This window comes from Mya arenaria, chromosome 1, assembly GCF_026914265.1.
Source record: "Mya arenaria isolate MELC-2E11 chromosome 1, ASM2691426v1".
Taxonomy (NCBI): Eukaryota; Metazoa; Mollusca; class Bivalvia; order Myida; family Myidae; genus Mya; species Mya arenaria.
Window position 1 is genome coordinate 59,739,840 of NC_069122.1, and position 22,519 is coordinate 59,762,358.

Genomic DNA, 22,519 nt, shown 5'->3' on the forward strand with positions numbered 1-22,519 from the left:
TCATCCACCATGTAATTATAACAACTAATGTCAGTGGAATGGGCAATGTTACCTATTATCCTATGAATGAGGCAAACATGTGCTTCCATTCTCTCATTTGACATGATGAGTTTTCCATATGGACAATGTTATTCATATTTCCTCACGGAGCATGATAACTATTAAGAGCCCAGCTACCTATTATCTTATAAGGCATAAACATGGACAAAATGGTATCTTAAATATCATAAAGGATGATAAAATTTATATCATCAATGTGTTACCAGTAATATCCTTTCTAATAAAATCACATTCCCATTGAAAGTATGTTACCTACTTTCTCATGTTACATGGTAACATTCTCATTGACAGTGTGCCCCCAATTCTCTCTAGTGGCATGGTAACTTTCTCATTGACAGTGTGCTACCTATTCCCTCTAGTGACAGGGTAACATTCTCATTGACAGTGTGTCACCTATTCCCTCTAGTGACAGGGTAACATTCTCGTTGAGAGTGTGTAACCTATTCTCTCTAGTGACATGGTAACATTCTCATTGACAGTGTGTCACCTATTCCCTCTAGTGACAGGGTAACATTCTCATTGACAGTGTGTTCCCTATTCTCTCTTGTGACATGGTAACATTTTCATCAACAGTGTGTCCCCTATTCACTCTAGTGACAGGGTAACATTCTCTTTGACAGTGTGTAACCTATTCTCTCTAGTGACATATGGAAAAATTCTCATTGACAGTGTGTTACCTATTCTCTCTAGTGACATGGAAACATTCTCATTGACAGTGTGTTACCTATTCCCTCTAGTGACAGGGAAACATTCTCATTGACAGTGTGTTACCTATTCTCTCTAGTGACAGGGTAACATTCTCATTGACAGTGTGTCCCCTATTCACTCTAATGACAGGGTAACATTCTCATTGACAGTGTGTAACCTATTCTCTCAAGTGACATATGGAAAAATTCTCATTGACAGTGTGTTACCTATTCCCTCTAGTGACAGGGTAACATTCTCATTGACAGTGTGTCACCTATTCTCTCTAATGACAGGGTAACATTCTCATTGACAGTGTGTTACCTATTCTCTCAAGTGACATATGGAAACATTCTCATTGACAGTGTGTTACCTATTCTCTCTAGTGACAGGGTAACATTCTCATTGACAGTGTGTCCCCTATTCACTCTAATGACAGGGTAACATTCTCATTGACAGTGTGTTACCTATTCTCTCAAGTGACATATGGAAACATTCTCATTGACAGTGTGTTACCTATTCCCTCTAGTGACAGGGTAACATTCTCATTGACAGTGTGTCACCTATTCTCTCTAGTGGCATGGTAACATTCTCATTGACAGTATGTTCCCTATTCTCTCTAGTGACATGGTAACATTCTCATTGACAGTGTGTTACCTATTCTCTCTAGTGACATGGTAACATTCTCATTGACAGTGTGTCACCTATTCTCACTACATTCTCATTGACAGCGTGTCCCCTATTCACTCTAGTAACAGGGTAACTTTCTCATTGACAGTGTGTTACCTATTCTCACTACATTCTCATTGACAGTGTGTCACCTATTCCCTCTAGTGACAGGGTAACATTCTCATTGACAGTGTGTTACCTATCCCCTCTAGTGACAGGGAAACATTCTCTTTGACAGTGTGTCACCTATTCTCTCTAGTGGCATGGTAACATTCTCATTGACAGTGTGTCACCTATTCTCTCTAGTGACAGGGTAACATTCTCATTGACAGTGTGTTACCTATCCCCTCTAGTGACAGGGAAACATTCTCATTGACAGTGTGTCACCTATTCTCTCTAGTGACAGGGTAACATTCTCATTGACAGTGTGTAACCTATTCTCTCTAGTGACATGGTAACATTCTCATTGACAGTGTGTCACATATTCTCTCTAGTGACAGTGTAACATTCTCATTGACAGTATGTCCCCTATTCTCTCTAGTGACAGTGTAACATTCTCATTGACAGTATGTCCCCTATTCTCTCTAGTGACATGGTAACATTCTCATTGACAGTGTGTAACCTATTCTCTCTAGTGACAGGGAAACATTCTCATTGACAGTGTGTCACATATTCTCTCTAGTGGCATGGTAACATTCTCATTGACAGTGTGTCCCCTATTCTCTCTAGTGACATGGTAACATTCTCATTGACAGTGTGTCACCTATTCTCTCTAGTGACATGGTAACATTCTCATTGACAGTGTGTCACCTATTCTCTCTAGTGGCATGGTAACATTCTCATTGACAGTATGTTCCCTATTCTCTATAGTGACATGGTAACATTCTCATTGACAGTGTGTTACCTATTCTTTCTAGTGACATGGTAACATTCTCATTGACAGTGTGTCACCTATTCTCACTACATTCTCATTGACAGCGTGTCCCCTATTCACTCTAGTGACAGGGTAACTTTCTCATTGACAGTGTGTTACCTATTCTCTCTAGTGACATGGAAACATTCTCATTGACAGTGTGTTACCTATTCCCTCTAGTGACAGGGTAACATTCTCATTGACAGTGTGTTACCTATTCCCTCTAGTGACATGGTAACATTCTCATTGACAGTGTATTCCTATTCTCTCTAGTGGCATGGTAACATTCTCATCGACAGCGTGTCCCCTATTCTCTCTAGTGACAGGGTAACATTCTCATTGACAGTATGTCCCCTATTCTCTCTAGTGACATGGTAACATTCTCATTGACAGTATGTCCCCTATTCTCTCTAGTGACAGTGTAACATTCTCATTGACAGTATGTCCCCTATTCTCTCTAGTGACAGTGTAACATTCTCATTGACAGTATGTCCCCTATTCTCTCTAGTGACAGTGTAACATTCTCATTGACAGTATGTCCCCTATTCTCTCTAGTGACAGTGTAACATTCTCATTGACAGTATGTCCCCTATTCTCTCTAGTGACAGTGTAACATTCTCATTGACAGTATGTCCCCTATTCTCTCTAGTGACAGTGTAACATTCTCATTGACAGCGTGCCCCCTATTCTCTCTATTGACATGGCTACACTCTCACTGGCAGTGTGCCCCCTATTCTTTCAAATGATATACTTATGCCCTCATTGACAGAGTGTTCCTGTTCTCTCTGATTACATGGTTAAACCCTTATGGCAATGCCTTTTAATTCTCAAAGATGTTCATTTAAGTTTTACATTATCTCTGAAGTGTTATAACAAAGGCACCGTTTTATTTTAGACTTTATTGAAAATGGTTGTAGGAGATGGGATTTCACTGTGCTATGTTAACTCAATTTTGAAGATGTATGTGGCAGGTACTAGCTTATGCTTATTTATTTTAACTTGATTTTGAGGATTGAAAGCTGATATGAGCCACTATTGAGTCTTTTTCCTGGGTAGAAACTTGAAGTGGTGTCCCTTTGAGTGGCCATGAGAAGGTACCCCTGTCTGGGATTGATAGCATGGCCTCTTGCCTAAGAGGCAGCCACCTATATCACTAGTTTTATTTCAACTATAAACTTTTTAAACACAACATTAGCATTTCAAACTGGCAAAAAGCAAAACTGTCTTTGACATAAAATACAATGTTGGTGCAAAATGGTGGAATTTTGGATAAGAAAGCAAATACATAATTAAGTGATAAGCTCATAAAATAAAAGTTGTAAGTGGGTTGAAAAAAACCAAACTCTTCAAACTTACGAGGTATAGATCTACTAGTTTTTGTTGTTTTGGTTGATTTGGTTGTTTTTTGCCTTGTGGTTCCTAAAAATGTTTACCAATATACATCGTGTTCAGGGTAAGAAGTAGTGAACAGACGGATGAATTGATTTTTTATTATTTTTTTTGCTAAGATTTACATGCTAAATATTTAATATTCTACTGATCGAATACTAAATTAAAATGCCATAGCATAGCATAAACTTGCATCTCCTTTTCTTTTTCTATTGATAACTAAACTAGAACACAGCTGACACTATTGCACGTGATCTTGCAAATGAGAGTGATAAATATAATGTTGCAAAAACTTGATTCACAATCATTGTAAAATAAAATACATTTAACCTATAAAAAACAACAATTCTTCAGGGTAAGGTCATTGGGGGAGTTGATTCAACTTTAATAAATCGAAAACTTTCATGAGAATCTAACAAATTGATGTGACTTAAAGGAACTGGAATTCTCGCGAGGAGCATTTTGCTTAAATTGAAAGACCGACTTAATGGACAACGATGGGATTTGGTGAGAAAGACATGCTAACAAACTTTGGAAAACAGGAGTACCTTTTGTATCATCTTCTGGCCCCGCTAAAATGGTAACAGATATAAACATGAACAATATTCGGTTAACATTGATGGTTGATCGAAAAATTGTATTAAAAGTGACAATTTAATACAGTTTTGCGGACTCAACCATTGAATCAAACATATAATAACAAGAGAACCTTAAGCGGAGGCCAACGCTCACCTGTTGTTTTTTCTCCACTGAAAAGGGGCATAACTCAACAATTATTCATGGCAGAGTTATGGGCCTTGCTACTAAAGTATGTACTGTCACTGAAGACATGTGTACTAGGTTTCACATGAATATCTTGGAACATCTTTTTAACTATGGACAAGTTTTAAAGTGTTTGCACAACGCCAACAATGATGACGCCGATGCCAATGACACTTAGGCTATAACAATACCTTGACTTAAAACAAAATAAGTAAAAACAAAATTCTCTCTTGCAATTGCTCATCTTGACAACTAAGGCGGACTTGCACACTTCACTTTCTTGGCCCTTAATAGTTCACATATCACATAATTATTTTTTTCATTTACTAAAAATGATATTGATCAAAATCATTAAACATGTAATTCAAGTAACAACTTGTTAAAAATGCACCTTAAAATAGATTTGCACTAATCCCCAACATTCAGGAAATAATTATTTATTCTTTAAATTGATTTTCGATATTGAAATTCATACAAGAATCATAACTAAGAATTATATGCTTCGGAAATGTGAAAAAGTTTACATAACTATAAACTCAATCTTTCTTAATGTAATTCTTAACATTATAATCATTGCAAATGTCAAGAAACTTTTTGCAAACTTGACTTCCACAGATATCAAACTTTACCTAGGATTGCAACAACAATGTCGTCCTTAAGTATTTCGATTGATCCCCTTGACACAAAGTACAATGCTGTAAGAATATCGCCCCGATGAACCAGGGTATCCCCAGGCGGGACGTGAGTGGTCTTGAACTTCATGGATAATGCTCGCAGGCACCCAGGACTGGCACCTAGAATATGATGTTTTAAGGGTTATTAAAAGTGGTTGTCAGTTTGTGCAGGTTGTCTCATGCAACCACTGCCTGGCACGTGAGTTTGGTTGGAGGTCACAACGACAGATAAAAGGGTTCCTCAATCACAGCATAAAGCCACATTCCCACATGGCAAAAAACATAGTGACAAAGAGGGAAATTAATGTTGTAAAAACTTATTTGTATCCTGAGCATTAGTTTTAAAGTATAAAAAATGTGTCAAGCTACCTCAAATACAACAAGAGGCCCATAAGGGGCTATGCTATACTGGCATGGCTTGTTTGGTCATGTTCTATCCAGATCTAAAAACACAAGCTTTTATTCCTGGCAGTGTCATTTTTATGGCATGATTTTCATTTGGCTCCCCAGTAAGTTTATTTTCCATGCTAGGTAATAGGTCCTTACCTATTTAAACATTTCGTTATAACTATGTATTCTTTTTAATATACTTAAAACAAATAGGAAATTGTAACCATAGATATGTCATGAAATCCTACTATATAAATTAATTATCTGCCAAAACGTAAGTTTCCAACCTCTAAATGCTGAACAGTTACTGAGCAATGTTCTGTTGAGATGGAAACATATATCAGCCTGGAGACATTCTGGGAAGCTCTTCAGCACCTGAAAAGAAGGTAGAACAAGGGAGATCACAAATACAATTCAGATGGGAAGTAATATATTTTTCATAAATAAGAATAAGGTTTACTCTATAAAGAAATGTGATCATCCAATGTATTGCCCAAAACAGGATCAAATTGACAACAATCTGTTCATTATGGATACACTTGAAGTAATCTCTAGATGGATGCAAACATAAGTTTGTGTTTGTTAAAAGTGTTCGGCCATTTCTCATTGCTTTAGTTGCAGGAAACCGAACTGAACAGAAAATGATTAAATCTGTTTCACACTATCCTTGGTTCTCTAACTTTCAAATAGAGAAGGCAATTCCCAGAACCCTATCAAAACCATACATCATGCCAAAGATGAGATTTTAGCATGTCTTTAGAGGGATAATTTGCATAAAAAGATCACCAAGTCTGGCAGTGATTTCTCTACGGGCCTTAAGAGGTTAAAGCAGTGATATCAAACAATCCCTTCCTGAAAGCAGTGTTTACCATGTTATAAATGGTTGAAATGCAAATGTCATGTGGATTTTCAACAAAAATATGAAGACAATTTTAAAGATTGCAAATTTAGTTATGGGTGAAACACTGCATGTTTATTTACATGTAAGACCGGCTTGAAAGATTATTGATAATATTTTAAAAGCTAGTTTTTTCTGGAAACACCATACCAGGAGATTTTAACTTTTGTCCCATGTTTTGGACCACCTTCCACCAGCCCCATGCAGGTTTTTAATGTCGGTGTTTTTCTGATTTCTAGACTCAACTCAATTTATGTTATCATCTTAAACAAATGAAATCAGGGGTGAAAGGAGAAAGTGTTTCAGTAATATCAAATAAATGCATAAAGATTGATCCCCCCACACAATGTTAATGGAAGGTATGATATTCATGTTAGTGGTCAGTACCGTGAACATGTAAGTGGTAAGTACCTTATTCATGTAAGTGGTCAGTACCGTGTTCATTTTAATTGTCAGTACCATATTCATGTAAGTGGTCAGTACCATATTCATGTAAGTGGTCAGTACCATGTTCATGTAAGTGGTCAGTACCATGTTCATGTAAGTGGTCAATACCGTGTTCATGTAAGTGGTCAGTACCATATTAATGTAAGTGGTCATTACCATGTTCATGTAAGTGGTCAGTACTGTGTTCATGTAAGTGGTCAGTACCATGTTCATGTAAGTGGTCAGTACCATATTCATGTAAGTGGTCAGTACCATGTTCATGTAAGTGGTCAGTACCATATTCATGTAAGAGGTCATTACCATGTTCATTTTAGATTGGTCAGTATCTCATTTATGGTGAAGGTCAGTTCCATATTCATGTTAATTGTCAGTACCATATTCATGTTAATTTTAACAGTCAATATCATATACATGTTAATGTTAATTGTCAGTACCATATTAGTATAAATGTTATTGGCAGGCTCCATATCCATGTTAATGATAATGATCAGTTTCCTTTTAATCTAAATTATTTAAGTCAGTACCATATTTCATGTTAATGATTTCGGTCAGTACAACATTCATGATAATGATAATGGTTAGTGCCATATTCAGGTCAATGTTAACAGTTTGTGCCATTTTCAGAACAATGTTAATGCTCAGTGCCACTAGCATATTCATATAATTCTTAACAGTCAATATAATATACATTTTATTGTTGAAAGTCAGGGCCATGTAAATATTAGTCAGTTATGATCAGTGCAATATTGATTTTAATTGTCACGGTCATTACAATATTATTTAAAATGATTATGGTTAACAACACATTCAGGTCAATGTTAAACGTCAGTGCTAATATAATTAGATCAATTTTAATGGTCAGTACCATATTCATGTCGATGCCGTTGGTATAGGACCATGCATGTTGGAAGTACTCCTCCAGTCGTTGGCGGAGGGGGTTCGGAATTTGGTGGAATCGTATAAACTCCTTGATGCGTAACATCTGTGTGTGGTACCGAGAAGTCCCGGAGTATAGACGCTGGATTATGGCACTGACATTACCAAAGATACTCGCATACATCAACGCTGAAATAAGAAACAAAGTTGTCATTAATGCCGCCTGTATTTTACTTTAAATACAAAGAATTTAAACCAATCACATCACTTTAGAGATAAGAAACACTGTCCCTAATGTTCTTAAAGAGACTTTCTCATAAATCATAATTGTAATTTTAGTATTATTCAATTAAGGATATTTATTGTGTCACTTGAGTAGGAAATCTTCCTTTTCAATTTAAAGAGCTCAGATGTTGTAGCTGAATTCTACTTTCATGACATTTTAATGTTCAAATTGGGGAAATGTGTAGTAGCTATTTTTGGAGGGGGATGTCTTTTTGTTTATGAAAGCTTTTCTGATTTTTAACAAACAATAATTCCCTGCATCTTCAGAAAATATTCAAGACTACATCATGTTTGTTGTAGAACATTGTGAGTATAGTACCATCAAACTCTCAATACATTCATTTTATCACTTGTCACTTTTAAGCCCATCAATTCTATGACAAAAGTTCCATGTTTATGCTGTAATTTCATTCATACTTGACACAATCACTTTGGTTAACATATACAAAAACATGTGGGTTTCTTAGGTAAAGATTTCATCAAGTCGCTGTTTCCCTTACTACAGAAATAAAGCTTGAAGAAATTCAATTATTGTTTCTCTCCTTTTGTAGTTTATTAAGCTCAATTTGTATGATAATTAAGTTTAAAGTTCTAATTATTCCCAAGTCTGAATCTGAGAAGCTGAATTCTTAGATCTCGGTATTGCATTCAACTGGATAAAAAATCTTGTATAAATTATGTAAGAAATGCGGAACATTAAAACGCAGTGACAATTGTACATTGAACAGCTTCTGTTTTCATTTTACTGGTTTCATACAACAGAACGTTATCTGAAAAACATTACCATGGGGACAAGAAAAAAATATAAATATACGCCCTAATGTTACACGGCTTCTTAAAAGTGAATCATCAGTGTAATTTTAGCAGTTTGCTCACGTAAGGCGAAAAAGAACATTTTGGTGTTGATCTGTTAAAAAATATCTACAAAGGTCAAACTTTATTTCTAAGCCTTTAAAGAATAATTCTTGAACAGCCATTATACAGTTAGTAGCCTTTTTATTTTAACAACATGGAATACCTCTTCTGCTTGTTTGTGAGTCAGCGTTATTCAATAGCCTTTATCAGATCTAATATATTCTGGTCTCTCATCAAAACATTTGCCACTAAATCACTTGTTTTGAATGCACCAGAAGACATACTCCACGAGCACAAATGGACTCATTCTTATTCACAACATGAGAAAATGTCCCTTGAAAGAACCATTAGGAATTTACAACACTTATAGGCAATTTGCATGAATTCTCTTGACGGTCTACCAATCAACGAATATCACCAGTGCATGATCAAGTCCATGATACATGTCATCACCTATCTTTATTATCGCTGATACTTCCAAACACAAGTGAGAGTGTCGAACACAGTAACTGGCAAAAAATATGGGTCTATCTTATCAACGCAGGTATCACATGATCACTGCACTTATCACATGATCTCTGCATGTATCACATGATCACTGAACTTATCACATGATTGCTGCATGTATTACATGACCACTACATGTATCACATGACCACTGCATGTATCACATGACCACTGCATGTATCACATGACCACTGCATGTATCACATGGCCACTGCATGTATCTCGTGATCGCTGCATGTATCACATGATTGCTGCATGTATCACATGACCACTGCATGTATCACATGACCGCTTGTATCACATGACCACTGCATGTATCTTGTGATCGCTGCATGTATCACATGACTGCTGCATGTATCACATGACCACTGCATGTATCACATGACCGCTTGTATCACATGACCACTGCATGTATCACATGATGGCTGCAGGTATCACATGACCACTGCATGTATTTCGTGACCGCTGCATGTATCACATGATTGCTGCATGTATCACGTGATTGCTGCATGTATCACATGATTGCTGCATGTATCACATGACCACTGCACGTATCACATGACCACTGCATGTATCACATGACCACTGCAAGTATCACGTGACCACTGCATGTATCTCGTGATCGCTGCATGTATCACGTGATCACTGCATGTATCACATGACCACTGGATGTATCTCATGATCGCTGCATATATCACATGATCACTGCATGTATCACATGATTGCGGCATGTATAACATGACCACTGCATGTATCACATGACCACTGCATGTATCACATGACCACTGCATGTATATCATGACCACTGCATGTATCTCGTGATCGCTGCATGTATCAAATGATCGCTGCATTTATCTCCTGATTGCTGCATGTATCACATGATCACTGTATGTCTTAAAAACTAACAGCTTTATGGTCAGTTCCAAGGTCAAATTTACTTAATTTTATAAGTAACACTTTAATTCAATTCATAACGTCTGATTCTTGATTACGCTGGTTGATAATTGAAGGCCCCTATTTCTGTCCACTGTGAAGATCACAATATAATGAAAATTAGTACCCAGAAATCAAATGGGACTTTTTTAGTATCATGAAATTATGGTGTCAATTAGAAACAAACTATGGTTTCATTTAGAAACTAGTGAACTTTGAACAATCCCATAACATTGAGCTATTTATTTTTTAGTTATTTAATTTAGCCATAACTTAAAAAGGCCCTGTACTTTTCCTCAGTACTATTTTTGGAAAGTTTTATAACAATAACTCTTATACTTGTTCTTTAACTAATTAAAATGTTGTTTCTATTCCTTTGCCTTCTCTTTGGAGTACTGACTCACCTCACATCATTATATATATAAATGTTTCCCTAGCGCTTAAAAATAGCATTAAAAATATATGATTTCTCAAAACGAACATTGTTATGAAATATTTAGACATGCTTACATCCAATCAACATGATGAGAATACTAAAGATTTTTTCGGAGTTTGTATTTGGGGAGACGTTCCCGAACCCCACACTCGTGAGACTGCTGAACGTGAAGTAGAGTGCCGTTACGTATTTAGACTTCATCGATGGACCACCGGATGAGTTGTTGTAGTTCTGATGTGTCTGACGAGCTAACTCATCGAGCCAGCCTATTTTAGGGTATGGAAGATGCGGACGCTCGAAGTTGCCAATGGCATACCATATGCATGCTAGCCAGTGGGCGATTAGTGCAAACGTTGCCATTAACAACAGCAGCATGGCAGCACCATACTCGGAATAGCGGTCAAGCTTCCGGCACACCCTGACCAGGCGAAGTAGACGCGCGGTCTTGAGTAGCCCAATCAACGTTGTAGTCTGAAAGTACAAGTGAGCTATGATTGCATGGTACTGACATCATTTCACATATCAAATGAATTATACACAAATGACCAAGACCATTTTAACTGTGACAAGCAATATGTGACATTTTGAGCATCATATAAAGTATGTTTTACACAAAAAAAGAAATGTAAATTACCTCGAAAGCACCCATAACCTTAAAAACATGTCACATTTATAACCTTATACAGACAATATAAGCTTTCTTAGAAATTCTGTGACTGAACAGGTATCTACTTACAGGTAATTTTGTTTATTCTATATCAACCTGTAAGCCAAGTGCCGGGCAATTTACATGTAGCTGCTACTAATAGTAAAATTAATACATTTGATATGACGTAGCAATTTTTTTAACACACTACCTGTTAATGTACCATTATTGGTCACAGTCAACTACAGTAGAACACCGCTATTTCGAACACCGATAAACCAAATTAATCTGTATTTCGAACTTTTTTTCGGTCCCGATTTTTTTTCTTCTTTATTCAATGTAAAAATTAATGTTTAAACCGAACTTCACTATTTCGAATAAATTGATTTTTCGAACTAAATATTTGGTCCCAAATACATTTTTCACGTGTATTTATCAATCTTTTTTTCGAATTCGTAACTGTGCACAAAAAATAGTCGATGTAATTTTTGAATCCGCTAGCTGACGACCCATGCTCCTCGCTTTGTTGTGTTTTCACACCTACGCTGACAACGGCGTGAAAGACCAATTAATGTTATAATAAGGTGCAATTATCGCAGTTTAATTTAGGAATGCCTTGGGTTAATTGGCGCGGGTATGGAGCAAACAACGGTATCAAATACATAGAGTGATTAATGTTGAGTGATATTATTTGTATATAATGGATGTTTTTTACAATTTGTGCTGTATATATGTTTCTGTTATATATAAATGTTACTGTTATATTATTATTTGTGTAAATAAAATAATAATAAAAATATATGTTTTGGAATTTTATTAAACATCGCTCTACATCGTGTAAAATACAATGGTATAATGCAGCCATTTGAAATTTCACGACACAAATATTTTGTGATGCCGGTAGAGTAGAATTCGGATGCGCCGGATTTCGGAGACAATCGTTGGTGGAACTACGGATCATTTCTCTCAATGTTTATTTCGAATAATCATTATTTTTAAGTATTTAGCTGGGTCCCAACAACTTCGAAATAGCGGTGTTCTATTGTATAAGGCAATCTGGGCGATTATTACAGGTATATTAATTTTACTTCTATTAATGCCATAATTTACTGGAAGACTAGCTATTTCTGCTTGCTGTTTTAAAGTACAGTCTTGAAGAATTTGATAACTTCACAGCATTATCTTGTCTTAATATTCTATCATCTTGTCTATTTCAACATCTTCATATGCATGGCTTATTGCTGGTTTTATTGTTTTATTTCTTCTTTCATGTTTTTGTTCTTTCTTAATATAAATAAAATAAATGTTTTTCTCAATAAAATATTTGCAAAATTTAGCAATATGGTTTGAAATTTGATCTGTATAGGCATTCATAATAATAAAGCTTTGAATCCCATTACCTTGTCTACAAAATGATTATGCCAATGAACTGAAGAATCTTATTACAGGAAACTTCAGTCTGGAGATGCTTGTAAAAAAATCAATTAAATTAGTATCAATCTTGATTAAGACAATAAAAGTGCTTTTAGTGCTTAAAAGTTCTTGAAAAGTCCATACAATCTGAAAAGCTGATATTATTGTGATTTCAATAGCTGGTAATATCACAATTTCAAGAGCTGATATCATCGGCATTAAAATCATCTATTTTTGATTTTTCCTGCAGTAATGATAATACTGAATACATCAAAATCGCAAAGCCAATGATTACAGCACCCATCTATTTCAAGAATTTCTGAAAATTTTCTAATTACCGCAAGACTCTTGAGGCCTTGCAGAAGCCGGAATATCTGTTATTTAAAAATCTGTTACTACTGTTACAACAGTTCTAATCCATCATTTTGGGCAATTCCACTGATCATTCTAGATTTTTATTGATAACTCCATCAGAGCACAAACTGCTTGAAGCTTTTGTAATTTCTCTTGGGTTAACTGAAGTCATGTTTTCACGAAGGCGCTCCAATTTTGCCTTGAAGCTTTCCATTTTAACCCATCTATTTTAGATATAAGAGGTGATATTCAATTTATCTTTTATAAAATGTAGAGAAAAACACTAATTGAATTCCATAGAAGGTTAACAAATATTCACTTCTTTTAAATTAATTTCTAGTTATTTAAATTAAGTATATCTAGAAAGTTCCAAGAAATTAATCAATGAAAGGTAGGAAATAATCATATCATCAAATAGTTTGAATTATATAATCCCCTTTTATGATTTTATCCCGTTAATGTTGAATAGTATAATAGGTTTGTCCAAATTAAAGGTAGGATCAAATATAGTAATTTTTATTGTTATTTTATTACATATATAATGAAAAGTATACAAGGTCTGTCCAAATGGAAAAGTAGGAAAGAAATTTTATTATAATAAAATAATTGTTGACCCATCTGTTTTCAGGAATTTTAACGTGGATATCACAACACTAAGTAGATTATAATCCTCAGCCACCTTTGACAATATAGTGTACCATAGCATGTTCAGTAACCGTAAACAAACACAAAATTCAAAATAAACACTGAATGCAATGCATCATATTGATTTTGACATCACAGAATAATAGTATCTTGTTGAAATTTCAGTCAGCATCGTTTGCGTTCTTTCGTTGACATCATTTTTACCGTAACCTTCTTCTGAAATATTTTTATCCATGATAATAAAAGGCATCAGTCACCATCTAGATAGTTGTTTCCGCATGCTTGAGAAGGCCCAGAACTTTACAATCATTGAGAAAGTTGTGAAAAATATTGTCCATACCAAAATATTTTGCTATTTGTTATGTGATAAATCTGTCACAGCCCATGAAAAACATAAATGAAAGGAGAAAAAACAATTGCCGGCTACTGCTTCCTGGAGAATACTGCTTTTCAAACAATATAATAATATTCAATAAAAGCCATTGAGATGCATCTTTGTGCCTTGCATTAACATTCAACATTTGTCTTGTTTTTAATATACAAACCTCATCTGTCTCTGAGCCCCACAGTAGAAGGTCGAAAGGGATGGCTGCCACTACATCAATCAGGAACCAGCCCTTAAAATAGTGGACCGCTATCTTCCCAGGGTGACTCACTACTTCATCGTTCTTATTCACATACGTTGTTCGGAAGTTTATAAGAATATCAATTATAAACATGATATCAACCACAAGGTCTGTTATAGTCAATGGATCGGAATACCGAGATTCGGCATCTCGATTTTGTTCGTTGAGTAGAAACGCAGCCATGTATGGAGTAACGACGGCAGTATATATAACGAGGAGTAGAATGATCCAGTCCCATACAGCCTTGAAAGGGGAGTAGTGCAGTATCGTAAACTTGTGGATGCGGGGAGACTGGAGCTTGTACTCAGGGAGAACGTCGGCTCCTAGTGAAAGGACCTGAAATGAGACAGGGGCAGATCAAGAGTTTGATGTTATAGGGTGCGCACTTTGTGGGCGCAACTTAAGCCTTGCGCCCCCATGCCCCAGGAACCAAAACATTCAGCTCCACTCATGGTATATGGGGTTTGAGAGGTTTTCCCAAGATTTTATTGAATATAATTTAGTCAAGATTGGTGCATTCTGGTGAAGCTTTTGCATATAATTTTTTTACAACATTGACATGAGAAGTTCGCTTGGACATTTCCAAGGAGGGAGCTAGACCAAGATATAATTATCTATAAGCATTGAAGATACTCTGATATCCGGCACTATTTGTTGGTGTCAAAAAATAAATAATCAAGTAAATAAAATATGTATGAAATGCAAATTAAAAAAAAACAACACACATAAATAATAATGTTTCCTGCTAGGTGAAGTTGTGCGTATAAACTGGATGATAAATGTTGTTATGGAAGTTGGTGGACTCGTGGGATCTGTTTCTTTAGGATGACATTTGTGTTTATCCTATTTCCATTTTCTGCAATATCTTGTTTCTTGTTCAAGAGTGAATGAAGGACTATCATTTTATCAAACTGCATGCTTACACCAAGTAACGTTAATACAAGCCCAGCATGAAAGAACCAGCATTCCATCAAATGCCCTATTATATCAATAAATAAGAAGTTTTAACCTTTCTAAGCAAGAAATAGGTAGTTTCCACCTTTTAAACCTTTTAAAACAAGAAATAAGTAGTTTCATTGAAGAGAACACTGAAGAATAATACATCTGTAGTGGGCCTTCATCAAAAAATAACTTTTAACCTTTAATATTAGAAATATAAGATGTTCCAACCTTAAATATGGAGAAAACCTAATATATCTGCAGCTGGCTATTATTTTCCTCCGCACCAGCGGTCTGTGCCATAAATGAAGTTCATCAAATCACCAGAATCTTTACTATGAAGCACCCAGAATCTTTATTAGAAAGCAACCAAGTTTATCTAACATATAATGGCCCATTAATTTAATAAGAAAATCACTATCTAGTCTATTATTCATTTTATTTGCCGAACCTGAATGCCTATAAGACACAGTTCATTATTGCTAAGAATAAATCTTGTAACAAACTAATCACTGGGAGCAAAGAGTGAGAGCAGAAAGCCTGTAAGTACTTCCTTTTTTCACATCACATACACCATTATGCTTCCTACCCTGTTGATGCTTTTCTAAGAATCCTGAGGACAGTAGAATGTATTGAATGTCAGTCTGCGTTTTTTACTGCTATGTAATTTTAAGTCCATTATCTGTAATTTTCTGCCTATACTTCTATTCCTCTGTTCTTGGCAACAGGATGAAAGGAAATGAAAATCTTGGAAGGGATTCTGACCCCCAACAAAATTGGCAATTACACTCATTAAGGGATTCTCTGGACCCCAATTAAGACTGGTAAAAGGTTTCTGGTCCCCACAGAATAAAAAAATAACTTTTAAACGATTCTCGCAACCCAAAATTGGAAATTAAAATCTTTAAAAGGTTCTAGGATCTCAAAAATAGCAATATTATATCTCAATAGTTATTTTAACCAGGGTTATAGGCTTCCTGTTTTGAAAATGGGCAAATCTCAATAGTTATTTAAGCCAGGGTCATAATTGTGCCTTCCTGTTTTGAAAAAGGGCATATCTCAATAGTCATTAAAGCCAGGGCTATGTGCATATAAGCAGGGTTATGTGCCTATCTGTTTGGGAAAAGGGCATATTTCCATAGTTATTAAAGCCATGGTTACATGCCATTTGGAAAAAGTTTATATCTCAATAGTTATTAAAGCCAGGGTTATGGGCCTTCCTGTTTGGAAAAAGGGTTTATTTTAATAGTTATTAAAGCCAGGGTTATGAGCCTTCCTGTTTGGAAAAAGGGTTTATTTTAATAGTTATTAAAGCCAGGGTTATGAGCCTTCCTCTTTGGAAAAAAGGACATATCTCAATAGTCATTAAAGCAAAGGTTATATGCCTTCCTGTTTGGAAAAAGAGCATATCTAAATAGTTATTAAAGCCAGGGTTATGTGCCTATCTGTTTGGGAAAAGGGCATATCTCCATAGTTATTAAAGCCAGGGTTATGTGCCTATCTGTTTGGGAATAGGGCATATCTCAATAGTTATTAAAGCCAGAGTTATGTGCCTATCTGTTTGGGAAAAGGGCATATCTCCATAGTTATTAAAGCCAGAGTTATGTGCCTATCTGTTTGGGAAAAGGGCATATCTCCATAGTTATTAAAGCCAGAGTTATGTGCCTATCTGTTTGGGAAAAGGGCATATCTCAATTAAGTTATTAAAGCCAGAGTTATTAGTCAAATTTAGAGAGCTATTCATCATTACATTATGTTCTAACTCAAATTTCCTGCTGTCATAACTTCCAAACTGTTCCAAGTCCTAATTTGGCCAATGAAATTATGGTATCACCCACAAATGATTAATTTCTTTACAAATCAAAAATGCTTAAAGTTGGAAGAGTTTGGAATACTTGACAAACACAGCTAAAAATTGCATGTACGATAACTCATACACAAACTATCCTATCTCAATTAGAACAGTATGGAAATCATTGATTTTAATAATAATGTTACATTTGTGGTCATTTTCCTTTTTATAATATTAAATATCATAAATATATATGACTGAAGGTTAATAAAAAAGTTATATATCACTGACATATTGTATTATGGTCTGGGAAATTTTGTTTAAATGATGTTTACTAACAAAAAAAATAAAACAACTTAAAACTGAATTTTTTCAAAACACAAGCAAATGCTGTTAAAATTATAACCGTCCGGAACTACAGCTATGATTAGTACCAGGTTTCATTTGAATATCTTGAACATTATTTCTTCATGGCGGAGGTTAATTAGAGCTTTTATATTCACACAGACTATGCATGACCATATCTCAAAAGATTTTTGTGATAAACTTGTATTTATCAGAAAAAAAATGTTCCATGAACCATTCCATGAAATTTATAATATAATATAGTGAAGAATGTAAAATCATGACAACAAAATGTCATTAACATGTATTTTATTAATTTATTTTGTAACTGAAACTAGAACCTAATTATACTTCACTAACTTACAAAAATAATATTATATCTTTCTTTTATGAAAGGCATTATACCTCCACAATTCCTGACCGTCGCTTATTAAATCGTTCAGTTTGGAGAGCTGCTTTCATAAGTTTTTCATCCCTCACAGCCTGTCGCCATATTGTTTTTGCAAGCAGTTTTTGGGCTAATCCACTCATAACTTTATTTATTTTTATTTTTTCAATAAATTAATTAATTAATCCATCCCATTATACCACCTAAAGCTCAGCATTGCACCAATAAAATCTCTGGATATTCATGGCTCATAGAACAGTGTCACGAGTGTTCATTTTCTGCACTGAGTTCCATTTCTAAACATACACATTTTTAAAAATCACGTTTTCAGTTTCACCACAATAATGCAATGATAATATATGCGGTCAATTTCTGTTGTGGATTGTTATTGTCAAAAGAATTTCTTAACTCTTCACTCAAAGATTAACATCACACAAATATTTCAATAATTTCTGAAATATTTTTAATTATAATCACTCTAAATAAACACATAGACACTTTCTAAGAAATTATGTTACGTTAATTTTGATAAATTTTTATTTCATTGTCAGATCTGCATACATCTCCCAACATAGCCCAGGTATATATTTCATTGACACCTGGCCATCTTCCTTGCATATTTTGATAGGTTTTGCAGAATTGTCTAATATCACTTCATCTTGAAAACACACCTGGATATTTTGAAATCAAGAATTAACTGCCAAAAAACATTCCCCAAGTTAGTTAGCAGAACTTTCAATACCTCATGAGACTTTGATTTTCAGTCATTAAGGAAAACCTTGCCTTAAGTCCATAGATTATCCCAGAAAATAATTATTTACAATGTTGAGTAAATATTTTCAAGAGTTTTCCATTTGATAACAAGAAAGTTACTTTGATGTTTTTGCCAATTAATATGCCAATAATGTATGCTTTGTTCACAAGCAAGATAAGGAAGCAGGCTCAATGCACTTAATGCAACATACAAGGCGCTGTTTTTAGTAACATTGCCACACATCAAGGTCTGGTCTTTCCTTTTACTAAAATCAACCAAATGCAATTCAAATTAAGTTGATGTGATACTTCACTAGAATTATGATCTTGAATTTTAGAGAACAACAGAAATAATTGATTTTTTCCTTTTCATAATTTTATACTACTGTATTTATCACAAAATTAAACTAAAAAAAGTGTTCAGACTCAGCTAAATTTAGCCAATGGGATTTCCAGGCAGATTCACATTTACCGGTAATCATTTAGAAGAACTCAATCAGAATTCATTAAGAAGATAACACCCGCCAAATTTCCATTTCCCATTGGTTTTATTAAGTGAGTTCAGCTTGCGCATGCGAACTGACTATCATAATGGCATTTGCGAAGCATTCCGTGCTGAACACTTAGCAACTATTTTTGGTCTTTTAAACAAGTAAGTCATTTCTGGACTGTGGCCAGCCTACCAACTGAACAGTTTAATAGATGATAAAAAAACATTACGGTAACTTCTACTTGGAATACTTAAATTTTAGGGAGCATTATAGAAATAACTGACTTGATTTATTTTATTTAAATGCTCATTTTACAAGAATTCACAAATCCTAAGGAAATAAACTTGTATTTCTGGTGATAATCTAAGCCTTAGCCATGTGGAGCATCAACATTTCTTTAAGATTTATTTAACAAAAAAGAAAAAAAAAGAAATTTCATCTAAATAATATAGCCCAAAATAATAATAACTAGAGCTGTCACAGGAGTGACGAATACCCCCAAATGCCGCCTGGACACAGGAATGGCAAACCATTCCTTTGAAAAGAGGCCATAACTCCAAGGTTACTGCACACTGCATCTTCTTTTATCATGCATGTATTGTTTTATTTTAATCTGTTGAGTAATTTAGAAGTTACACTGCTGACAAGAAAAACTAGCCTTTCATGAGTTATCGTCCAGAAACCGTTTTTCTATTTTTAGTAACAGTGACCGTGACCTTGGCCCCACCAGCCCCAATATCGAACTTGACCTGTATCTTCTGATGTTAAACCTGTGTACCAAAAATTGTTCAAATCTGTCTAGCCTTTCATGAGTTATCGTCCGGAAACCGTTTTTCTATTTTTAGTAACAGTGACCTTGACCTTGGCCCCACCAGCCCCAATATCGAACTTGACCTGCATCTTCTGATGTTACACCTGTGTACCAAAAATTGTTCAAATCTGTCTAGCCTTTCATGATTTATCGTCCGGAAACCATTTTTCTATTTTTAGTAACAATGACCTTGACCTTGGCCCCACCAGCCCCAATATCGAACTTGACCTGTATCTTCTGATGTCCCGACCCACCGACCAACCGACAGCTCACTCCTATATACCCCCACAAATGAAGTTTGAGGGGGTATTATAACCAAACTCCAGAACCTAGAAAATTTCATATTGAGTAAGTTCCAAGAAATCTAAACCAATTTTAATACCTAAATATCATTATGATAGTCACTTGTTCATCATGTTATAAAAAAACAAGAGATGTTAGTGAAACATTTATGCCCCCTTGGGAGCCAAATTGTTAGTAGGATTTGGACACTTAAATAAAATATGGACAATCAGAAAACCTTTTTTCAGCTTACAGTCACACTGACCTTGACCTTTGACCCACTGACCTCAAAATCAATAGGGTTCATCTGCTGGTCATGACCAATAAGCCTACCTAGTATGAGGTCCCTGGGTCAAAGCGTTCTCAAGTTATTGATCGGAAACCGTTTTTCATGTTAAGGTCACACTGACCTTGACCTTTGACCCACTGACCTCAAAATCAATAGGGTTCATCTGCTGGTCATGACCAATACACCTACCAAGTATGAGGTTCCTGGGTCAAAGCGTTCTCAAGTTATTGATCGGAAACCGTTTTTCATGTAAAGGTCACACTGACCTTGACCTTTGACCCACTGACCTCAAAATCAATAGGGTTCATCTGCTGGTGATGACCAATACACATACCAAGTATGAGGTCCCTCGGTCAAAGCGTTCTCAAGTTATTGATCGGAAACCATTTGGTATTCCGACCGACCGACAGACAGACAGACCGACCGACCGACCGACCGACCGACCGACATGTGCAAAACAATATACCCCACTTTTTTCAAAAGGGGGCATAATAAATTTTCAATATAACAGCCTACACCTGCAGGATGGTGATGAGGTGTGTTACAAAAACTCCCATTAACTCATTATGTTACCATCTGCAATGATATTCTTTGAAGAGAAAATAACCACACTTCCACGAGAAAAGTATGGTTCCAGCCTGACTAGCTTTGTTTGAAAACAATGAGTTGCGCTCTGAGTTACATTTTTTTCAGTAGAATAATTCTTTTGTGGATGCTTGACCCAAGTATTTAATGAACATATTCTATGAGAGAAATGGGCTAAAATTTTATTTATTATTATTATTTGTACTCTTTTGCTGATACTAACCGTACCCCATTTCCCACTGCAAATACAACTAAATCTACCAATTGATGTGAGTTACATCCCTTTTGAAGTGAAATGTAAAAAAAAAACATTTTCTTCCATTTATTTCTCTATTACAGCAATATCCACTACAAATGGTCTTCCAAAATAATTCTCAGAAGCCTAATACTATAGATTATAAAAGAAGCAGGCATTTTTTATAGGCTTTCTTGGGGAAAAGTGCATCCTACAAATGTATACACAGTGATTTATGGTAATCTTGATTTTACTATACAAAGGAAGCTTATATTATTATCATCAAGATAATTCTCTTTTAATGTAAAATTTTTTTCCTAAGAATGTAAATATAACACAAACTTTACCAAGACAAAACTAGAAATGTGTCCATAGGACACGGATGCCCCCACTTCGATTTTTTGTCACAGAAAATAAGCCATAATGATTATTCAGGATAATCTGAGGGCCCTAACTCCTAAATGATTAAAGCGATTTCCATGGCTATCGAACTTGATCAAGATATTATGGTCACAAACATGTGTTAAAAGTTTGGTGAGGATTGGACAAACAGTTTTCAAGAATTAGATCGGAAACAATCTTCGGGACGTATTTTTCAAGTCTTTTTTTGCAAATAAAGGGCCGTAACTCCTAAATGACAAAAGCGATTTCCATGGCTATCGAACTTGATCAAGATATTATGGTCACAATCATGTATGTAAAGTTTGGTGAGGATTGGACACATACTTTTCAAGAATTAGATTGGAAACATATATTTTTGAAGTATTTTTGGCAAAAAAGGGCCGTAACTCCTAAATGACTAAAGCGATTTCCATGATTATCGAACTTGATCAAGATATTATGGTCACAAACATGTGTTTAAAGTTTGGTGAGGATTGGACAAACGGTTTTCAAGAATTAGATCGGAAACAATCTTCGGGAATTTTTGGCAAAAAAGGGCCGTAACTCCTAAATGACTAAAGCGATTTCCATGACTATCGAACTTGATCAAGATATTATGGTCACAAACATGTGTTTAAAGTTTGGTGAGGATTGGACAAACGGTTTTCAAGAATTAGATCGGAAACAATCTTCGGGACGTACGTACGTACGTACGTACGTACGGACAAGGGCAACCCTATATGCCGCCACTTTGTGGGGGCATAAA

The 22,519-nt window shown here is 35.3% G+C and overlaps 1 protein-coding gene across 1 annotated transcript in view; it reads right to left on the reverse strand.

The window, feature by feature from the left end:
• LOC128238158 (potassium voltage-gated channel subfamily H member 2-like) overlaps positions 1-22,519 on the reverse strand; it is a 171,027-nt gene that overhangs the window by 12,520 nt on the left and 135,988 nt on the right. Inside the window, exons 9-15 of the mRNA XM_052953765.1 lie at positions 14,382-14,798; positions 10,853-11,249; positions 7,752-7,951; positions 5,829-5,916; positions 5,107-5,271; positions 4,264-4,287; positions 3,683-3,745 (exon numbers count right to left, since the gene is read on the reverse strand). Of these exons, the coding sequence (XP_052809725.1) occupies positions 3,683-3,745; positions 4,264-4,287; positions 5,107-5,271; positions 5,829-5,916; positions 7,752-7,951; positions 10,853-11,249; positions 14,382-14,798 (1,354 nt within the window). The remainder of the gene's footprint in view (positions 1-3,682; positions 3,746-4,263; positions 4,288-5,106; positions 5,272-5,828; positions 5,917-7,751; positions 7,952-10,852; positions 11,250-14,381; positions 14,799-22,519) is intronic.